This window comes from Plectropomus leopardus, chromosome 20, assembly GCF_008729295.1.
Source record: "Plectropomus leopardus isolate mb chromosome 20, YSFRI_Pleo_2.0, whole genome shotgun sequence".
NCBI classification, from domain to species: domain Eukaryota; kingdom Metazoa; phylum Chordata; class Actinopteri; order Perciformes; family Serranidae; genus Plectropomus; species Plectropomus leopardus.
In genome coordinates, this window is record NC_056482.1 from 7,276,573 (window position 1) to 7,298,310 (window position 21,738).

The 21,738-nt window shown below is 39.2% G+C and overlaps 1 protein-coding gene across 1 annotated transcript in view; it reads left to right on the forward strand.

Moving 5' to 3' along the window:
- lamc3 (laminin, gamma 3) overlaps window positions 1-21,738 on the forward strand; it is a 139,608-nt gene that overhangs the window by 19,979 nt on the left and 97,891 nt on the right. The window contains exons 3-4 of the mRNA XM_042509210.1: window positions 11,067-11,197; window positions 14,601-14,767. Coding sequence (XP_042365144.1) covers window positions 11,067-11,197; window positions 14,601-14,767 — 298 coding nt within the window. The remainder of the gene's footprint in view (window positions 1-11,066; window positions 11,198-14,600; window positions 14,768-21,738) is intronic.

Genomic DNA, 21,738 nt, shown 5'->3' on the forward strand with positions numbered 1-21,738 from the left:
GCTGCAGGCCTGACAAGCTTGTTGTTAAATATGTTTGCTCATATGTTGATAAAGCAGGAGAAAGAAAGAAGATCTTTGTACTTTTGGGGGTCTCTAGAATAGGGGTCGACCGATTATCTGCCTGGCTCCGGGTTGATTTTTGGCATTTTGACGATTATCTGTATCAGCGTTTTATTTTAATGATCACCGATAAAATTGATTCATGAAAAAATGGCCGTATTACACTCAGCCAACAGCAGGGAAGGTAGTCTGCAATCTATACATCTAGTTTCAGCATGGGAGGAACTTTTACTTTGTAAAACTTCAGGGAGCTATTTTTATTTATTTACTTTTTTATTAAAATTTTCACTGAACTTTATTTTTAAAAAATGTCTTTGATTAAACATTTGCTAAAAGCATTTAAACAATGTTTTGTGGTGGAGTTTGTTATATTCCAAAATGAATGATGAATTTAGACAGAAATATTTTCATTCTTGTTGTAAATGCACATCAGTAACAAAAATCAGTCATTCTCATTAAGTACCAATAATCTATATTGGTTTTGGCCTTGAAAAACCGATATCAGTCGAGCCCTGCTCTAGACACATAAGGACATATATTTATGTTGAAAAGACATGAAAAATGTGATTGCAATTTTGTATAAACATTAATGCTTCCCAGACAATGAATCATGATTACTTTTCTTCCTGTGCCACCAGCTAGGGGTGTGCATATCATATCATCCACGTGATGATACTGGTATAACTTTTAATATGATAAAAAAAATTCATATCGTGATAATGGCAATATTTTGACTTGTTGACATAGCAGCGTCATAACATTACATACGGCAACAGCTAGTGTGGCTGAAAGCAAAATTGCTACCAGCTTAGTGCAACCTCGGGAGTGTTAAATCAGTGGCCTGGGTATCCTGAATGTTTTATGAACAGCCTGGACTTTTCAGACTCCTTTTGCGCCTTAATGCTCAGGGTAAACTGTCTGTGGCTCCAAGCAGCGGCAGTAGCAAAACCTCTCTCTGTCTCCCTCTCTTCTCTCACCGTGTGCATGCAGGAATCAGTGTCATTAGGTAATTTTGTCTTAAGCCCGTCATAATGTTAATCTGCGTGATGCTCCCAGTACAAAAGTAAACTTTATATATATGAATGTGAGATGCTAGTTGCAACGTAACAGCTAGTGTAACGACACTGCAAAAGTGTTTTTTTGTAAATGTGAACTGTTTAAATGTGTAATTTTTGATCAGTTTTATTTTGTTGTAATTATATGTTATGCAGAGTCTGAATCTCGCTATCAGTTAACAAACTGAAAAACTGAGAGCTTACTTTTGTTCAGTTTTTACTAAATAGTTAAAGGCACAGTACAACTACAACACTTATTCTGTTGCAGTTGTATGTCATATGATGAATAATATAAATACTCTAAGTATTTTTGTCATATCGCCAAGAATATTGTTATCGCAAAAATACCCTGAAATATCGTGACATTATTTTACGGCCATATTACCCACCCCCAGTACAGATAGATTTAATGTGAATAGGCACTTGGTTGTAGCAACATAATTCAGTTGTTACCCTTAAAGTACCTATTTTGGTACCCATCCTACCAATGGGTCACAATTCTATTTTTTCTAATCCTTAACAACAACACGGTAACGTATGTAAAACAGTGGTACAATAGTGAAAAGGTGCAGAGTGCAAGTTGGGGCTAAAGTAAATATAGCAGAGTTAATGTTAACAGGGTGCTTTATATACATGTGATAAGTAGATATGACAGAACATACAGTGTAAACAGCATGCTTAGATTATGTTTGACAGATATTTACATGTACTTAAAGTGTTAAATTAAAAAATATATCATTAACGCTGGTGGCGTGGGTGCTTGGTGTTACAGCGTTATTGCATGGGGGTTGTTCTTGACATGACGTGAGTGGTGTTGAAGGTTCATCATAGTGACAGCGTGCGAAAGGATGTTATTGTGTCTGGTTTAGGGGAAATCTGAACAGGCTGACACATTAATACAGTACAGAATGATATATATAATGACATTCACATCAGCCATAGCTTCAGTTTGTGTTTAGAAAGAATTGGCAAGTGTTAGCATGCTTACAGACCAAAGTGCATTGGCCAACCTGGTAAATACCATCTTACTGTCAGCATGTTATTATGCTGATGGTAGTGTTTAGCTCAAAGTATTGCTTTGCCTGAGTACAGCCTCTGAGGCAAGCTAGCATGCCTGTAGACTTTTGAATACAAAACTCTGGTAAAGTACATCATGGTAATTAAATTATGTCACAGTCTCATGTGATATGTACACACATCAAGTGCTCATCTGTCATCCACGAGTCTGGCAGTCTTGCTGAATCGCACATCGGCAGCAACCTTCGGTTGTCTCTTCATGATTTCAAACCTTGTGTGAATATGATTATATTGCCATACGCAGCTGATATTGGCTGACTGGAAGGTTTTGTATTGCAAGGGTAATAAATGGAGGATAAGTGTTCCATTTTCGTGCCTTTTTGAGTCTTTTCTTCTTACAGTCAGGGGCATAAATATAGACAGTGCAGGCAGTGCGGTTGCATTGGGTCCCACGGGGTGGGTGGGAGGGCTCCTAGAGAGAGTGAGCCCTCCAATTATGTGTTGGGCAGAAAATGGGCAATTAAGACTGCCACCTCAGATATTCGCCTGTGTTCAAGGAAGAGCTCAGGTTGAAATAGAAATAATGCTATTTTATGCCCTCACGCAAGCGATTGCCATGACCTTACATTATGTTTTCAGGTTGTCCGTCCGTCTGTCCCATTGTCATGAACACAATTTCTCAAAAACACCTTTAGGATTTAAAAATGTACTGTTTAGATTTTGGTGGTTAAAGTTCAAGGTCACTGTGACCTTGCATCCATCAGATACTGAATTGGTGACACTAATCTTGTGTGTCCACCTTGAAACTATATTGATTGTGAAGATGTGTGTGAAGCATCCATGTTTTCACAGACATGGATGCTAACTGTAACTGCAACTTTACTGTTACGCAGAAGCATACAACAGTGTGCCGGTAAATCTAGTTTATTTGTTGTTGCTTTTTAAACAGTCAGTAATTTAAAACACAATTATATTTTTATTCTACATAAACTATAAAAATGATTCAATAAAATTGATACTTATTTTATGTGGTATTTTTGTCATATACAGATTTGCAGAGCTGATTGCTGGGTAATATGTATGTCCAAAGTCAAGTCTCTACTTGATCATATGATGACACTATAAACGGTAACACAACACTGCTTCAGTGAACCACAAATTATGACCTCACACTGTTGTTGTTATGATTTGACCTTTTTCATATTGTATCGAGGTTTAAAAAAAAGGTGGAGAAAACTCTGTAATACCCTGCAGTTAGTTGTCTGGGATCGAATTTTTATTCCTCAGAAACCTCAAAGAGCTCTTTCACAAGCGGAAGAGAAGGAGGAAAAATGTCAGTGCTGTGATTGTAATCACTGATTAGCCTCTATAAAAACACAGCTCTAAAACAAACTGTGATTTTGTGAATGCCTTTGCTCAGACAGAATATGTTTTTCATAAAGTTGATTCAATCAGAGTAAATGCCCTAAGCACTCTCTGCCCAGTTTTTTTTTTCCCAGCATTGTTTGTAGCAATATTGCATTTCTATAGACATGAGCACTGATCCAGCAAATGCATTAAAATCATACCCCGGAGGCAAAAAAGAGGCCATAGCGTACCATATTTTGTCCGTCTGACTGACACTGTAGACCAAAGAAAAGCATGCATTTTAAATGCATTGGCCTTAATGAGTAGTCCTAAAAAAGTTTGTGTTGTTACACATAGAGATGATTAAATTGGAACTTTAAAAAAGCCACTTATCTGATAAACATATATTTTCAAAAATGCTTCAGTGGCAGATAACAGTGTGGATGTATCTATTCAAAAACATCTCCTTTATCACTTGGCTTTTCTCGCAGCGAGATAAAGATTGGGCATTTATGTCAGGGGGGTTAAGACCACAGTCTTTACATACAGATTGTCAACGGAGCATAAAATGATCCCTGTTCCTCTCTGTGACATGTCAGCGTGCCATTTCCTCTGCATATGGCTCATACAGAAGCATGCATATTTCATGAGGCTTAAAACAGGAATTGCATCCTGCCCGTTTTATTAGCATTTTAATCCCTCGGCAGATTTAACGCTTGTGCCTCACTCTGAGGAGCGCGTAGTTTCAATATAGAGACTTCACACGCTTCATCTGCCGCTTTTAAAATATATCTCCTTGTCATTTTGAGAGGTCGAGGCAAAAAAAACAAAAAGAAAAAAAAACATCTGGTGACACTTAGATGCACAGGTGTTTTTGCCTCATGTATATGTCATCTCCATATTGTTGCGTGTTAGACTGGTGATCTAATGTGTTTTTCATTGCCAAATGATTTTAATTTGGATTAAACAACACTCACCTCGTAGCGCAGCATTTAGATGTTTTCTCTAAAGTAATGGCTTACTTCAAAGAGGGTTCTGTTGTCAAGTTTGTAAAGCTCTCTTTTTTTCAATAATCACGCCGAAGATGAAAGCTGCTTTTTGAATTCTAATTTAATTTGTTCAGTCATCCATTAAAACGGTTTGTCTGTCTCTCCTGCCACCAGTCCAACTTCTCTCTCCCCCTCTCCCTCTCTCTCTCTCTCTCTTTCTCTCGCTAGAAAGCTGTGTGGCAAATTGGAGCTCCAGTGTTGAATGACAATGAGTAAAAGGGGAAAAATACATATTGAGGGCACAGTGAACTTAAGCAATTAAATTAAAAAGTTATTAACTTTGGAATGAGGGACACTGCTCTCTTTCCCGTCACTGCCTGCAGCCAGAGGTTTCAGAGTTCAAGGAAACAGACTGAAACTGAAAGAAGGCGAAGGAGACAGACATGGAGAGAAAAAAAGAGATAGAGACAGACATGAGGAAGGAGACAAGAGAGTGAAGGTGAAGGTTACAAGCCCCCGAGCAGAGTCGTCTTCTGAAATGTTTGATATCGTTAAAAACTTTGCTGCGTGCGGCCTGTCTTATGTGCACCTGCTCATTTGATCATTACAATGTTATTGTCTTAAGCAAAGGACTGGCTCACTGCCACCCTCAACGCTTTATCCTATCCCTAAGTCAGCATCATTGTAGCATTGTGGGCCCAAATTCCAAGGGAGCGGGAATCAAAGTTAATTAAGCTTTTGCTGCGCTTTGCACAAATAATACGTAATGGGCTGACTACTAATTAACCCTAAGAAACTGCTTCCTTTCAGAGCAGTAAATGATATTTGGAAGTATGTATGCTTTTCCTTACACAGTTAGCACTGTTCCTCCAAGCATAGCTAATAACTCTTCCATATGATAATGGTCTTGCACCCTATGATAAATGGAAGAGTGCTTGCTTTTATGGTGCGTAAGAACTTTTAAAATGCTAACAAAAACATTTTATCATCGATGTGTGTGTTAAAGCACGCGAGCTGGATGTTGGATACAATAGCAATGCAGCGGCAGTGTTCAGAATGGCCCCTCATTAACAGAGATGTGAATCTCATGCATTTTAATGTTAATGATCGTCAGTTTGTGCTAATCACTTATTTAATAATTTAACAAAAGGGCAGGTCATGTCCATCATGTCCTTTCTTTGTTGTTTATTGGAGACCCTGGATATTAGTTGAGATATTAAGACATAAAAAATGAAGTTCTTATAGACAGACTGAATACATAAAAACAAGGAGGGCACATAGATTCACATTAAACCTTTTAATCTGTGGTTAGCTAGCATTTATATTTTAGGTGCAAATGCTAGAAAAAGAAATGCATTACTCACAACAAGAATTCTTTCAGCTTAACATCCCTATTTGTTTTTCACTGCGTTGTTTTTATGTGATACAGCTATCTGTTTCCATGTGGTCTCTATGTAATTCCCTCACTGATTGAACACCCAATTTATAGCGCACAGGACCTGTATTATCATTATGAGAACATTGTGCTTATTTTGTGCTCGAATAGCAGGCTCTGAGATACCCTGAGACAAGACAAGTGGATGGATGACAGTAGGAAGATGAGCAATCAAGGAGATTTTGTATTTTGTAAGCATAATGCTCAGGAAATTTACAGGATTTAAATGGATGTAGCCACCGTAGTGTCCCCCGTTGTAGACCCCCATTTTGGTTTTTTGTGGGAGATTTAAAAGCTGCTGTAAGCTGTCAGCAGCCAATTTAAAGAAGAAAAACAGCGGCCGAAAATGTCTCAAATGTCTAAAATTCAGGAGCTCCTTACCCTCTGTTCAGTCTCATAAACCAGGGATGGTAAATGATTGTTTTTTGCATGTTATGTCATTATTATTGTTAAGAAAGGGCTTCTGACATGTTACATGTCACTTGGGAGGCCACTTGTTAAACGTCAGGCCAGTCATGCCTCTTTAGGTTGCACAATGCCAGCATGCTGTGTAAAATCACACACTGGAGTGGAATGATGCTGCTGTTGTGTCGTTCTGTGTGAAAATCTCAAGCAGGTAAAAAGAAGGGACTTCGTAGCAGCCCTATCTCTGCATAAATCTCTGTCTGAGCTTGCCACTCATCCTTTATTTTCTGTAACTTTAAGCCTTAATAAAATGTCAATGGGTAAGTTATATAAATATGTGCCCCTCTAGGGTTGTCATAAATGTTTAAATTAGCCACAGAGACCAAAACTGTTCTCTGTACCAGGCTGTAAACATATTTATTTCTTTATTGTTGTTGTTATTATTATTATTTTCACCTTTATTAGACAGTACAGCTTTTAGAGTGAAAGGGGGGAGGCAGGGGATGACATGCAGCAGGGCCAGGGGTTGGAATCGAACGCATGGCCACTGCAGCAAAGACATAGCTTTTGTACATGGGGCGCTCGCTCTATCAGGTGAGCAACCTGGCATTTTAATGAGGGAGTCTATGGGGATCAGTTGGCTTCTGGAGCCAGCCTCAAGCAGCCATTCGAGGAACTGCAGTTCCTGATACTATGTTGGCCTCATTTTTTAGCCCAGGTAGCTGCCTTGTCCAAAATGATTTCCTATCCTCAGTTTGTTCTCTTGCCTACATCTCACCATTTTTTTTTCACTGGAAAACAATGTGTGCAGATGAGTAGTGTGTGGCTTTCCTCTTACAGCCACTGAGGATCCTCACCTTTGACACAAAATACAAAGTTTCCCTTTAAACCAGAATTGATTTAAACTATTTCCACTGCCTCAACCTTGCTGCCCTTCATTTTACCCAAATTTGTTACCTTGCAGCTATGTTTCCCATCTCAACATCACAGCGCACACTCATAAACCATGGATGAAAGTCACGTCATATCCATGTAATGTAAAACAAAGTAAAGAATCAGCATCTGTATTCCCTGGCAACTGCATTGCATCAGGGTCATTTGATGTCTTCCAAACCCCATTAGCCAGGAAAGTCATGTCAAGCAGGGCCAAAGTCGATAAGCGAGGGCCGGAACAATAGCACGCCAGCCAACTGCACTCAATTCTGCAACAGTGTAGTTACGGTTATTACAAATAGCAGCTCTACTGTATAGCCCTCAATAGGACGCTAAGGCACAGAACTGTCTGGGAAAATCCTGGAGTGCTCTCCAGCTAGCGAGGAGAGAGCAGAGATAAGGCTGGCGGAGGGAGAGAAAGGACAATAAAGAGAGAGGTGTAGGGTAAAGTGAGAGGGCATTTCAGGTAAGAACACTAATGGCGCGATGAGTTACGACTGCAGAACACTCAAAATTTTGCTGAAAGGGAGCCACCAGCTGGCCTAGTTAAAATAAAAAAAGACATCGCCTCGCTTTAAAATGACCTGTTAATTAGAGTTTTTTATACACTGTGCCACTGATTGCACATTGCAAAGCACACCAAGCTCCAATTTGAAAAATCTTCTCTCTACTGGCAAAGTCAGTTTACCAGCAAAGCCAACCCACAGGTGACACTGAAGTCCAGTAGTCATGCTGACGCCATCCATGCAAGGGTTAAACCAATCAGGAACACATGTAGCATATTCACACCAGATGTTCCAGTAAGGGGCTATGACCTCTTCATGGCTCAGCAGTTTGTCTCTTGGGACTGCGGGCGCGGTGCAGGCAGGTGGTCCCAATGCTTAGACTCTATCCTTGGAGACAGCAGGAACATGGTCATGCTGACAGAAGAAGAAAGCCCCTAAGAAGCAGCTCTTTTAAAGATAACTTAGTTTTAAACTTTTTCTGCACTGCTGCTCAGGCTATTTTCAGCTGAGAGAGATCACATTAGGTACCTATGAAGAGAGCCTCACAGGGCTCAGAAGTGTCATCTTTGTTATATTTTTTGCCACTAACCAATTAAGCCACTTTCTTCAGTGGCTGGACAAAGAGTAATGCTTTTTTATTACATCTAAACTGGTATGAAGCTAAAAAATGAATGTTTCATTATGTCAGTGCTCATTAGTTACTATACAAATTCTGCTAAGGCACTCTGGCTGCACTTATACTGTATATACCAAGGAGTTATCTCCTTGTCTGAAAAGTGGAGCTGATGCCCTAAACTTGCATTCTTTCTAAGTCGTCTTCAGTACAGCAGTATGTTCTTTTTATAAATAATGGTCCCATTACAGTAAAATAGAGGATAAGGGGGATATGCTTTAGGGCATGGATACCTTGTGGTTGACAAGTTGTTCCCTTGGCAGTCTCTACTCTCTCATCCGAATGTGGTCACTTATGATTCCAAAAAAAGCAAGATGTTGATGGATGGGGGTCGTCACAGTGACTAAGTCCACTTCTTTTATACAGTTTATGATAAGCCAGCTATTTTTTTGTATATTAATTACAATTTTGTAATCCTGTATCCTGTCTAGACTGATTCATAACTTCCAGAGAGCTAATGTACGTACGCTGGTTTCTCTTCTAAATGCTGCATGATGAAATTCTACTTGCAAATACTTAAAACTTGTAACTTGATTGTTTCAGATCTTATCATTTCATGATAGTGCAGCTGTCAGCAGGGACTTTTTTTCTGTATTGTTATGTTCTGCTATGCTCAGACACATGATTTAAGATCAGAGTTGGCTGCCAAAAGAGCCATGTCGCTTATTGAGGCGTTGGAGTATCCCTTTATATGTCCATGTTAAGAGCTCTAACTTCAACAGTAACATAAAGAGCAAACATAATCAGTCTAAAACAAGACTAAAGCTACTTTTACATGTCTTTGAGGTAGCTGCCCTGACAGCAGGAAAGCATTTTTAGAAATGGCTGCTGCCACTACAGTCCATATTTACAGCCAGGTGCTTTGGTGAATACTGACACCAGCTTGTAGCTGCATACTGTAGCAAAACAACAGAAATCACTGAAATTACTAAAGATTTCTACATATTTGGATAGTTTGCCAGTCTTCTGAAGTGGAAATGTTATCACAGGCCCATTTCTTCTTTTGGTTGTCCTAATAAGTTGCTAGTGCTGTAATTCGGTATTCAGACACCAACATTATCAGTTCCTCCGTCTTTTGGCTTACACGATATCGGCTATTTGATAAGCCAAAGACAGGCAGAAACCAACAGACGTTCAACACTGTAAACGCTGCATGTTGAAGCAAAAATTGTGTGTGTTCCAATGGGCGGCAACCCCCCCTCCCACAGTGATACTTCATCATGCTCACATTGACAATGTATACATGCTGACATCAATCACATATAATTTTCACCATTTTACTTTGCTAATTAGCGCTAAAAATGAAGGATAATCATGCTAAAATTACAACACAAAGAAGGTCATTCATCAGGTTTGCCAATGTAGTTTAGCCTGTTAGTTAATGCCAAAGCGATTAGCATTTATCCTCTTGGCTCCATGAATGTCTGTGCCAAATGTCATTAAAATACATTTAATAGTTGTCAACATATTTCAATAAAAGCCAAACATGACAAAATGCTAGTGGCACAAGAGGTTAAGTCAGGAGATCACCTAAGTTAGCGGGATTCATCCTTTTGGGAACATGAATGTCTGTACATAATCACCAAGGGTCATACTGCTAGCATGGCAAGGAAATGTACATATGGTACGCTTTTCAAAATTATAACAAGAAAACAAGGTAAAGTACATGATTTATAAAGTATACTCAATGTTCTTTTTATTATTTAAAAAAACCCAGTTCTGTTCAGTGGGTGCTATCTGATGGGCTTTAGCACTACAAAGACAAGCTGTAGAGCCTGAGAAAAACATGAATGAATGAACACCTCACACGTGTTTTTAGTCTGAGGCCCATCCGCTCCAATCTCCTTCTCTCCCATTGCCACACTTCAAAGATGCCCCTGGGGAGAAGCTTCAAAACGCACAGCATTATAGGCTTTTTCAGGACTGCCACAGAGTCCCAAACCAGCCAAGAAACAGACAGAAGTTTCTCTTCGGCTATTTGTTTTAAAGTATGAGATTCCTCATGTCATTTGTTCTCCCTTTACCTGGCCCCACTTTTATCTTCCACCCTACTATTGCACTTCCCGTTTGCTTTTTGTCTGTTTGTGTTATCCCTCTTCACTTTCTTCTCCCACTCTTGCTTCATCCCGTCTTTACCTTTGCAGTGGGCTCAAACAGAGGAGCTTAAATCATATCAGGGATTGGAGCCTTGCCACGCGCCATCCATTAAACAAAAGTAGTGCTGCAGCGTTGTCTCTTTTCTCATGTTTTTTTCATATATTGGCTTTTGTCTCCATTAATCCCTTTCCTTCTAACCCCCTTTTTTCTGACATTAACTCAATTTCCTACACCATACTCATTATCTCCCCATTACATCTTCTCTCTCCCCTGCCGTTACACCATCACCCCTGTCTCCTTGATCCACCACCTCTCCAATTTTGACTTATTTTCTTTGCTCTGTCAACTTTTGCTTTCCTCATACCCCTTGCCTCTCTCAACTAAAGCCCAGTTGGTGTCCTTCTCCTTCATCCTTTCCGTCTGCTTCCTTGTACCTACAAGAGTGCCAGCAGCCATCAAACTGACCAAAGTGGATGGGAGCAAAATGTGTTTTCTAACATCTCTCTCACCCCGTTGGTCCTTTTCTTCTTTCCTGTCTTTTTTTTTCAGGAATGGGTGACAGCCACTGACCTGCTCATCTCTTTGGACAGGCTGAACACCTTTGGAGATGAGTTCTTCAAGGATGCTAAAGTTTTGCGCTCATACTTCTACGCCATTTCTGATTTCTCTGTGGGTGGCAGGTAAGAGACACCAGAAAACACGCCATCAGTGATAATGTCTCCCTTGTTAAAAATTAGTCACTTTAGGATTTAACCTTGAGTTTTGTCACATAAAACTATGTTTGAGCAAAAAATCAAATGAAGACTCAGAGGCTTTGTGGTGTCCAAATGCATTTCCTTTGTGCCATGGTGGGGGTTTTTTTGCTAAAAGAATTTCACATTTTCAGCTTCCAGCTATCTCAAACATAATGGAACAGAAGCCCTGTCTATTACAAAATGCATTTATATAATACTAATTGGTTTTGCCAAATATGTTCTGAAGGAAATACAACTGCCGCCTAAGGAGGAAGGGGTGGGTGGTTGGGCATGCAAAGCACATATTTTGACACCAGAGCCCAGGGATTTTGTTTCATTTCTCATGTTTTAGAATTAGGCTTGTAAAACAATAATGGTTGGGAAATCTTTTGGTTGGTTAAATATTGAAAAAATTCAGCATGCCACATCTGTTGCCGCAAGCTTTCTTTGACTTTCACAGAATTAGCCAATACCACATTCTTTTTCAAATACATTCAGTTTGAACATTTTGTATTATAGTTTCCAGATATGCATAGAGTAAATTATTGTGTTTATGATTAACACAGGGTGTGTGCAGGTTGAAATGTATTAAAATTAATTTTATTAATATAAAGCCTTGAAAGTAGTTAAATTTATGAGGTCTTATAGGACGACTGTGTAGGCTTTAGTGGCATCTAGTGGTGAGGATTTCAAATTACAACCAGCTGAAACTTCTTCCAAATGTCAAGTGTGACCTCCCTGTTAGGATTCTTTCAGTTCAGGAGGTTTTTACTAGAAGCCAAATTGTCTGCAGAGCCCCCCCCCCCAAAAAAACCCCCAAAATCAGTAAAACCACTGAATAAAGAAGTTTCACTTTAAAATCAGTTTTTCCCCGATGCTGTTCCACTTGTCACAGACAGGCCACTAGCCAGTCACCTGCTAATGTGTGCTCGCTTTCTTTACTTTGATAAATTAAGATCCAGACATTCAGTAGGTTTCAAGCAGAAGAGCTCTTACCTGAGTAGTCTCTTCCCTTACAAAACAAACAGACCATGTGGTTTAAACCAGTAAAACACTAAGTAAAGCACTTTCATGTTGAAAAATTTGTGTTTTTCTAACGCTGCTCACCTTGGAGTTGCTTCTCACTTCGGTGGCAGACGCAAAAACAGGAAAAGGGCTATATAGAGCCAGTGTTTGGTTAGTCTGTTCTGGGCTTCTGTTGAAACATCCCAGAGCAACATGGCAGATGCCTGCAAGGAACCGCTCCCTATGTAGATATAAACAGCTCTTTCTAAGGTAACAAAAACGATTCTTATTTCCAGGTGATTGTGCAGTAAAGATATGGTACTGGTTATGTGATATTCTACTTCTACCAATATGCATCCACCTAAATCCCACACACTGGACCTTTCATTGCCACAAACAGTATTATCTGATTTCATTTATTCAACTTTTCATGTCTCATTTTGTCAAAATGAGTCTTGCCCTTCTGTGTGAAAGTCCACATTTCTAAGGTTACAAATCTGTCAAGCTACCTCTGAACCTAATTCTGTCTTTTTACTCTATGTTTGCACTCACCTGCTGGCAAATTGTAGATTGGCATAACTCACTCTAACCTATTATTCCTACATAATACCTACCTTTACATGGGATTAAATGTATACTACTTACCTTCACACTTAACTGTAATGCCTAAATAAGAAAAAGATGATTTGTCCAAAAATCAGTCTTAAATTTGGCTAAAACTGTTCTGAAATTTCTTTAAAAGGATTGAATCTAATCGTCTGATGCCTGTACACAGCCTGTAACAGCGCTACCTTTCCATGAAGAACATAATTCAGTACACACATGTTGTACATTAACAGCATTTTCAGGGACAAGGCTGTGAATCACATGGATACTGTATGTTGCCAAAGAAAGATGAGCAATCAACACCCCACCCTTAGAAGCTGTTTGCAAAACTGATAACAAAAATGCCTCGCTGTCTGTCATGTTGCCATCGGATAAAAAATACACCGAGATAATCCTCCGTCCTTCCTCCACTTCTTTTTGGTTTATTACTCAAAGTAATGAGAGAGGACGTGGTGCCAAGGACCAGGCTGCACCTTGGCGCTTCAGATAGAAGTGGACGATTAAGTAGTTGAGATGAAGCCTTCAGACGGAATATAAATCTGATCTGACACATGTCATAAACACTTAGGATCACTGCAGCGACAGGACAAATTGCCCCACCAATGCCAAGACACCTGGGGGAGAGACCCACATGACAACATGTTAGCCTTGCGCTTTCTGTATGAGAACACATGCCTTTACCTCGGCAAGATGGCTGGTGGTACTCACCGATGTTATAAAAGACTCCTCGTGATTTATACAGAATATCAATACAACCATAAGGTGGACTGCTGCAGCAATAAAAGTGCTAGAATTGTGGTGTATATAAAAAAAAATGCTGTTTATGCATCTTTTCATTCTGGTTCATCATAAGGACTCACTTTTTGAACCACACATATGGTGCCGGTACAGCTCAGGTCAGTTCCCCTCATAACATATTCGGTTAGAATTATTACCGAGCGGCCCCTGTCTGCTCCAGCAGAAAGATCTGATATGTGAATTGGAAAGCGCTTTGGAGTTACTGGGTTGTTGTCGTCTCAGCGACAACAGAAATAACTGGGTCTGAGCCTCAGGCAAGCATACGTCTGGATCCAGGACAGCTGGCTAAATTTGACAGAGCCTGCCACTCAGCGACAAGTCCCCGTCCCCTATCACAGCCACTTGACAAAATCCGACGACACTGCCAGGAAATATTACTCACAGGAGGGGCGTAGCTGCCACCATGCTTCGGAGGAAATGATAGGCTCTCCAAATGCAGGGAGGAAAGGAAATTAGCAGATATTAGCGATCTTGTTGTGAAAATGGACTTAATGAATCCTGTTTATCTCATGATTATTAACTCATACACTTATTTGAAAATGATGTGCACACAAAAAGAAAAGTAAATAAAGGCGTGCGTGTAAATTGAACACAAATGCACACACTCATTCTCACACAGAGATACATGCTTATTGCTGTTTCTTTCACCCTCAGACAGTGTGAGTGTATTAGCACTGAGTTGAATCGTGCAGTTGCTGAAGGGGAATAAAAACCCCACCTCATCTCAAGCCATGTTTATGCCCGTGAAAGATAATAAGAAGTGACAACTCCTCACAGTGGAAAAACCCTCTCACTTTCCCCTCTCTTCTACCTTTTACTCCATTCACTGTGTGCATTAGTATGTTGAGTCAGTGAGGAAAAACAGAGAGAGAGGGAGAATGTGTATATGAAAAGTAGTACCTGCATCTTTTACATAACTGTCTGTCTGCGCTTCCCTCAGATGCAAGTGTAACGGTCACGCCAGCGAGTGTGTTGAGGGGGAACATCAGAGGCTGGTCTGTGCCTGCCAACATCACACCGTGGGAGATGACTGCCAGAGATGTCACCCCTTTTACCAGGACAGACCCTGGGCCAGGGCCACTGGGGACTCCGCCAACGAGTGTCTGAGTGAGTAGCCGTCTCCTCTTTCCTCTGTCACAACCCCCGCCAGGTGCAGCCTCCTGAAAAATCCACAGGGAAGTGTTGAATTCAAGTGACAAGTTCAGGCTGTCAAAGGTCTCGAACAATCGGTCACTGCGCCGCCTCACATCAACCTCCGAGACATCTGAAGATGTCGATTTCCTCCTCTTTTGTATTTGCTGCATGAGTGAGTAGATGCTGATGATCAGTAGGGCAACCAGGCATTGGTCTGAAATGAACTTTTTTCACCACCCTTGTCTGACAATTTTATTTGCCACTTTTCAAATCAATGCGCTCACGTTTAGATAATTTAGATATCATTTAATGTAAAAAATGATGCAATTTAATGTTCGATACATACATATTTACACCAACAAGATTACATGTATGGCAAATTCCAGTGTTTGAATTACATCAAGGCTTTTTGGGAAGCCCTATTTTTGGGGACTGGAGGGGTATTATACACAAACATGGACATGCATGAATGCTGAAATATACTATATGAATTCATACAGAGAATATCTAGCCTGAAACAACAAAGAACAGAGATTTTCTATTTATCAGAGAATACATAAACATAAGCTATCATATTAGGGTCCAAATGTTTCCAAACAAAAGAACATACATTGTAGTGTATTTAAGCACATATAGGACAGACCACCTGTAGAGTTATGAGTTCATAGTTTCAGGCCAGGTAGACTATTAATGCAGCTCATCAACGGCAGAGGAGTCAAGTCACATGTCTTGGACTTGAGTAAAAAATATAATAACTTTAGACGTGACTTGACAAACCAAATAATATGTGCAACTCGACATGGACTTTAACATCAGCGACTTGTAATGTCACTTGGACTTGAGCCGTTCAACTTGAAAATAGTTGATACCATCCCTAAGTCTAACATTAATACTACATTATTAAAATGGTATAAAATTTGGTTAAGAGCACATTGTGACTTGTTTAGGACTTCAAACATGAAGTTTAGGACTTGGGACTTGTCTGCCTTGACCTGGGACTTGACTCGGGACTTGAGTACAAAGACTTGAGACTTATTTGTTACTTGCAAAACAATGACTTGGTCCTACCTCTGCCAGTGGATCCCAGGGTTTTTAGAATGTCTTAATGGAGCTTTTAAGGTTACATTGGATTTTTTTCCAGCCTGATGTTGTGCATCACATCTTTGATCAATTGGCTGTGTGCTGGAGGGGTTACATCCTTCCATTTAAGCAGAATTGAGCGTCTAGCTAATAGAGAGGAAAAGGCAATGACCTTCTGTCAGTGAGCAGGGAGACTGGAATCATCTGGACCTGAGAATATACCAAAAATAGCATTTGTGGGAGAAGGCATAATAGTACAGACTGTTGCAAAGTTTTGAAGCAAGACACAGGAAGTTATCTTTGGTCTTGAGTAGCCGCAGTGTTGCACAAGGACAGACATGGACATGTTCATGAACACCTGCACTGTACATCTATTAACATGAGATAACATTACTGCTTATTTTTCCTGTGCTCCGACTGCCAACACCTGTCTGCTCCAAGTGCATCAACCATCTCTCTTTCTCTGTCGCTCAGCCGCTCTCGCTACACACTGAGCTATTCCTTTTGGCGTGATGAATACGCAAGGTCACCAGGGAAGTTGATACAATTATGAATAGGCACATTTATGTATGTGTGCCCACGACTGTTCATTGATTAGAATGCAGTGAACTTCAGTGGCTAGTAGGGTTGCCTTTATGTAGCAGTTGCGAGCAACTTTCAAGTGTGTGTCTGTATCCAACTATAGAGTTCACAACGGGCTGAAAATATTACAACCCAAATTGAACTGACCCCTGTGAGCTGAATCTTGAACCTAACCCGTCTAACCCGTCAGAGATCATCTCATAAAATACTGTGCCCATGCCCGACCAAGCCCGACTCCCCACAAAAGGCTCTAGTTACCTTCCAACATCCAGGGCACACCGGCTGAGTGGCGGTGCAAACCACATGCATCTGCATCTGAAAATGGAACAGCACGGTGTATCACCGTCCTTCTATCCCTGCCAACAGGGCACTGACAGCGGCGGTCAAAAGCCACCGGGCTACAGCAGATAATATAAGATGATATCAATCAATCCATCCGTTCGTCAGTCAGTCAGTCAGTCAGTCAATCAGTGTATAATTTCTATAATATATGTTTAATTTTCATTTTAAATTAATCAACAAATTAAGTGCAGAGTGCTAACTTTATGATTTTATTTATTTATAAATGTGTTGTTTTTGACAGCCTGAGCGCTACCCAACCTGGCCAGTCAGTGCACGTTTTTGGTAGGAACCTGGTCTCACCTGTCTGGTGTTTTGTGAACCCATTAGGCTCAGGTTGAGACTGAGAACTTCGCCAAATTATACATTGCCTTACTGAACGTGTGTCTCTCCTGTGCATGTTCTCTGTCCGCCAAAGTGGCAGATGGATTGACGATTTTACCAACCACTGCCAACAGTGTACCTGCATGTGGCAAATGCTAATTTCAGACCCTGCAATTAAGTATTCACAGAAGCTGATATTCATCGATTCTCATTATGCTGTACCTTGAATGGTATGTTATTATGTGAACCCAGCTTCACACAGCATTTAACTACTTCTCTGCCACCACATTTCAGTTACCACTTTTGGAGCATAATCACAAAGTAATGAAATTGATTTTTAATCTAATTCAGTTCATTGATTTAAACATTGCATTTAAGTATTGGCCTTTTGGGAGTTGTGTGTATGTATATTAAAATCCGCTTCCTCAGCTGCTTCTATACATGCATTGCTCATTTGCACATATGTTTGCAAGCGTCAGATATTCTGTATGTATGAATTAGCATTAGAGTATTGTCAGGTTTCACTCATCACACTATGCACTTCTAGTGACTACTGTTGAGGATGAATTGTAATTGGCTGAGGGATAAAAGGATAAAGGAGAGTGGCTCGCAAATTGTATTTGTCTTTTCGCTGAATTCCATTAAGCAGCAAGCTTGTTTTAATTACTCTTACTCTTGGTTCCAAGCAGATGGCGTCTTGAATAGACTACTGCACCCAACTTAATCAATGCTGTATATTAATAAATAAACACACACCATATAAAAGAGACACAGAATGTGGAAACACAATAATGAATGCTCAGTGTAATTGCACATTTCTATCTGGCACCACACTCATTTTGCCTTAGTTTGCCCCACAAACCTTTTATATTTCCTGCCAGGCACCGGAGCAGCCACCATATTATTAGCACTCTGACAGTTTTATACGCGAGTGATAATCATCAGCAAACTTGCATTGAGGATGATAAATAGACCAAGAAGTGAAATGTAAACAAAACTATTACTACTACTGTTTTTTAAAGAACATGAAAATTAGAAATTAATTTGTTTTTTGTTTCAAGACAAAATGAGATCATGATCTGGCATCATCCCAAGGTGAGAGTCTCAGAGAATTTTCATTAATGATATGTTTTTGATGAATCTGTTAATGTAAAGAGGCTTAAAGGATAACAATACATAACAAACTTTTAAACATAGTATCACCTAAACCACCAAAAAACATGTTTAACACAATAAGCAAAGATAAAAAGTTGCAATACAGTGTTTTTTTAAGAAATGGCTTCATAAGATGCCAATATTTCTTCAAAGGTCAAGTGTGTGGGATTTAGGGGACATATTGGCAGAAGTGGAGTATAGTATAAAAAGTATGTTTTCATTGGTGTATAAACACCTGAAATTAAGAATTATTGTGGTTTTGTTACCTTAGAATGAGCAGTTTATATCTACATAGGGAGCAGGTCCTCATCCATGGAAATCGCCATGGTCATAAGCATTTTTGTGTTACATCCACCACTATAGTGAGCTGCCCCTCTGAAACATGAGTGTCGGGAAAATAGTGATTTTTCAAAGTGAAACTGCTTTATTCATTGCTTTTACTGGTTTTCAACAAATGGTCCATATGTTTTGGAGAGGAAGAGACCTCTGCAGATAATGAATCTCTCTTGAACATCTGAATAAGAAAAAAAGTGAGCACATGTTAAGTTATTAGAGAAAAGGTGAGCACACATTAGCAGGGGCTTGGCTATTCCAGCTCCTCTGCTGAACAGTGTAGGAGAAACACTGATTTGACCTATGTGGATAATTTGACTCCTGAAACTTTGAGCAACAGCACCTTTCATGAGCACATAAACCTTTGAACCCTGAGCAAATTGGGACGATGTCTTTCAGAGGCGTAAGGAAAAAGGCAAAAAGTATCTTGGTAAGAAATGTTCCAGGAATCGCAAGAAATTAGTAGATTTAGAAATTGATTTTTGAAATGCTACAGGAAAATGTTTAAAAATTGAAAAAATGCGAGGGAAAAAGTATTTATTTTCATAATAATGTATTAAAATATATATTACAGAATTATTATACATTTCAAACACTTTTCCAGGTCATATGCCTGTGGGGTTTTTTTGTGCACATTTTCTGGTAATTGTCTTGTCCTTTTTACTACTTGTTTTCCTGCTCATTGACTTCTTTCTATGTTTTGAATGAATAGTTTTACTTTCCTTGATGCCAGTCTTTCTAGTTTTGTATATTTTAGTGCTGCCAGATCTTGTGAGAGAAAAAGCAACCTGGTCTATGGAAACAACACCAACAGAAGCAAACTGATTACCCCAAAAAGACTAAAACAAAACAAAAAAACAAATCCCAAAGAAAGCTTGACCAATACACTGCTTGATATATATATATTAAGTATATATATATATACCTAATACGGTATTTAGGCTTATGTATGTATTTAAAACACTATGGAATTAATAATTATACGATTATGTCAGTGAAGGCACAACAAAGATATCTGGTTGGCCATTTAAATTTTTTTTAAGAATGACACATACTGGGCCTTTGATTGGCCATGTTTGTATCCTTGATGTTTTTATCAGTCCTAGGATTTTGAACAAGATCTGCATGATGTGCACATTCTTACATATATACCTACACACGTACAAAATCTACATACTGCCTTTAAATTGTCACCCACTTGAGGTTGAGTACAGTCCTAAAATCCACTGTCATTCTTCCACTCTTTTTTATTTAGCTAAAGAAACTGAATCTGAAATGAATTGTGTTATTTAGATTCGGTCAGTCCCCTGTGTGTAAGGGGTAAGGGGAGGGGCAGATTGAATGGGGTTATGGATAGATGCTGCGACAGGACAAACAACAGAGAAAGGAGACATATACTCCATTGCCACCAAAATTAGCGCATGCAAATGTGTTTCTTAAACACAGATAAACCTGCTAAAGCAAGGCTATATGACTGCTTTTCTATTGCCAGTGGATCAGAGCTGTGTACATGGCTCTGCAGTGGACAAGTATGTGTGCGTGTGTGGGTTGATTTGGTGTGTCCGCTCGATGTAACAGACAGGCTGGAGAACAGGTAAACAGCAAAAAGCAGCATAGACAGAGGTATCAGAAAACTTAATGGTGATTGCTTCTTTTTATATATCTCTTGTATTCATTCTCTTTTTTAAACTCTGCAGACTAATTTGGATTGATGTTTTTGCACTGTAGTAGTAGTAGAGTAGACGGACGGTAATTAGTTTTGGCTTATCACTGCATCTTGCTGGTTAATTAGCTGAAATGAGTGTGTTCACCTGCAAAATATTGACACTTTTTCCTCTTTATGTAGCTGCATTCACTGTGGAAATATGAGTGTTGCAAAATCATCCTTATACATCCTCAATAATGTGGATATAATTTGTTAATACATAACAATACAGTACACACAAAAGCTAAAATGATTGTTATATAAGAGCTATAATTGTTATAAAGGAAGTCTTCAAAACCTTTACTTGAGCACAGTGCAGAAACAATTGACAACACAACAACAGAACTTTTTTTGTTATTATTGGAAGACAAAACATGAACAGAACACAAAAACAGTAAATGCAGGCTAGTTGGCAAAATTTAATCAGGAAATAAGTGAACAAGGTTATGAGACAACAGAACCCAACAGAGATATAGTCATGTATATGGTGCACTCATGTAAATAAGAGGCAGCAGGAAATTCACAAACACTTTGCAACATCAACTACAGTTATAGCGGCTCAAAAAGACATTTTGAAAGGGGATGAGTAAAGACAACACGTGCAGTGCTGTTATGTTGACTATTTACAATGAATGCTATCACTGCTGATAGAAGCTGGCAATTTCTGGCAAATTTGGCAAAAATGTTATGTGTCTCTCTGGAGCAATATTTTAGAAAATAAACTATAACAGACTCTTGACCTTTTGGGGATGGGAAAAATATGGAAACTGAAAATAAGAACATAGTTATGACAAAACATGAACTTTACAAAGTAAACACAAACTGACATACAGTTAATAATGTACTTATTTCTGCACTGGTGTCTTTTTGCCTCTTTAACTGTAAATTCCCTTTTGATATTGCATGTAGTAAACCTTACTCAGAGGAATTGAAACTTACCACTTAAATAAGTAGCTATCTCATTTAAAAAAATTAACTCACAGCTTCGTATTGCATACAGGCGTCGTGCAAAATCCAATTTCAGCCCACTGTTTATGTGTTTATCTCAGTCAGTGCAGTATGTGTTTGGATATTTGCACATGTATGCAAATTATATGAATCAAGCATCTCATTTCTCAAAAGATCTGCATGTCACAACAAGATAACATGATGTCAGGTTAATGACAATCTGCATGAACCTGAATGCCTGAAATAGAAGTGAAAAACCTCATAATGCAAACACGTTAAAGTAACCCCATCGGTGACCCTTGGTGAAGTGTGTGAATATAATGTTTTGGTCAATTAGGCAAATTAGTGTCGTCCTCCCACATACTATGACACCATATTAACCTACCTTAGTAATGCAGTATGGTTCCTTCATATTTCTACCCTGTAACGGTTTATTCTGTCCTCCAGATGAAAAGTATCTAAAATATTGTAGTGTTTG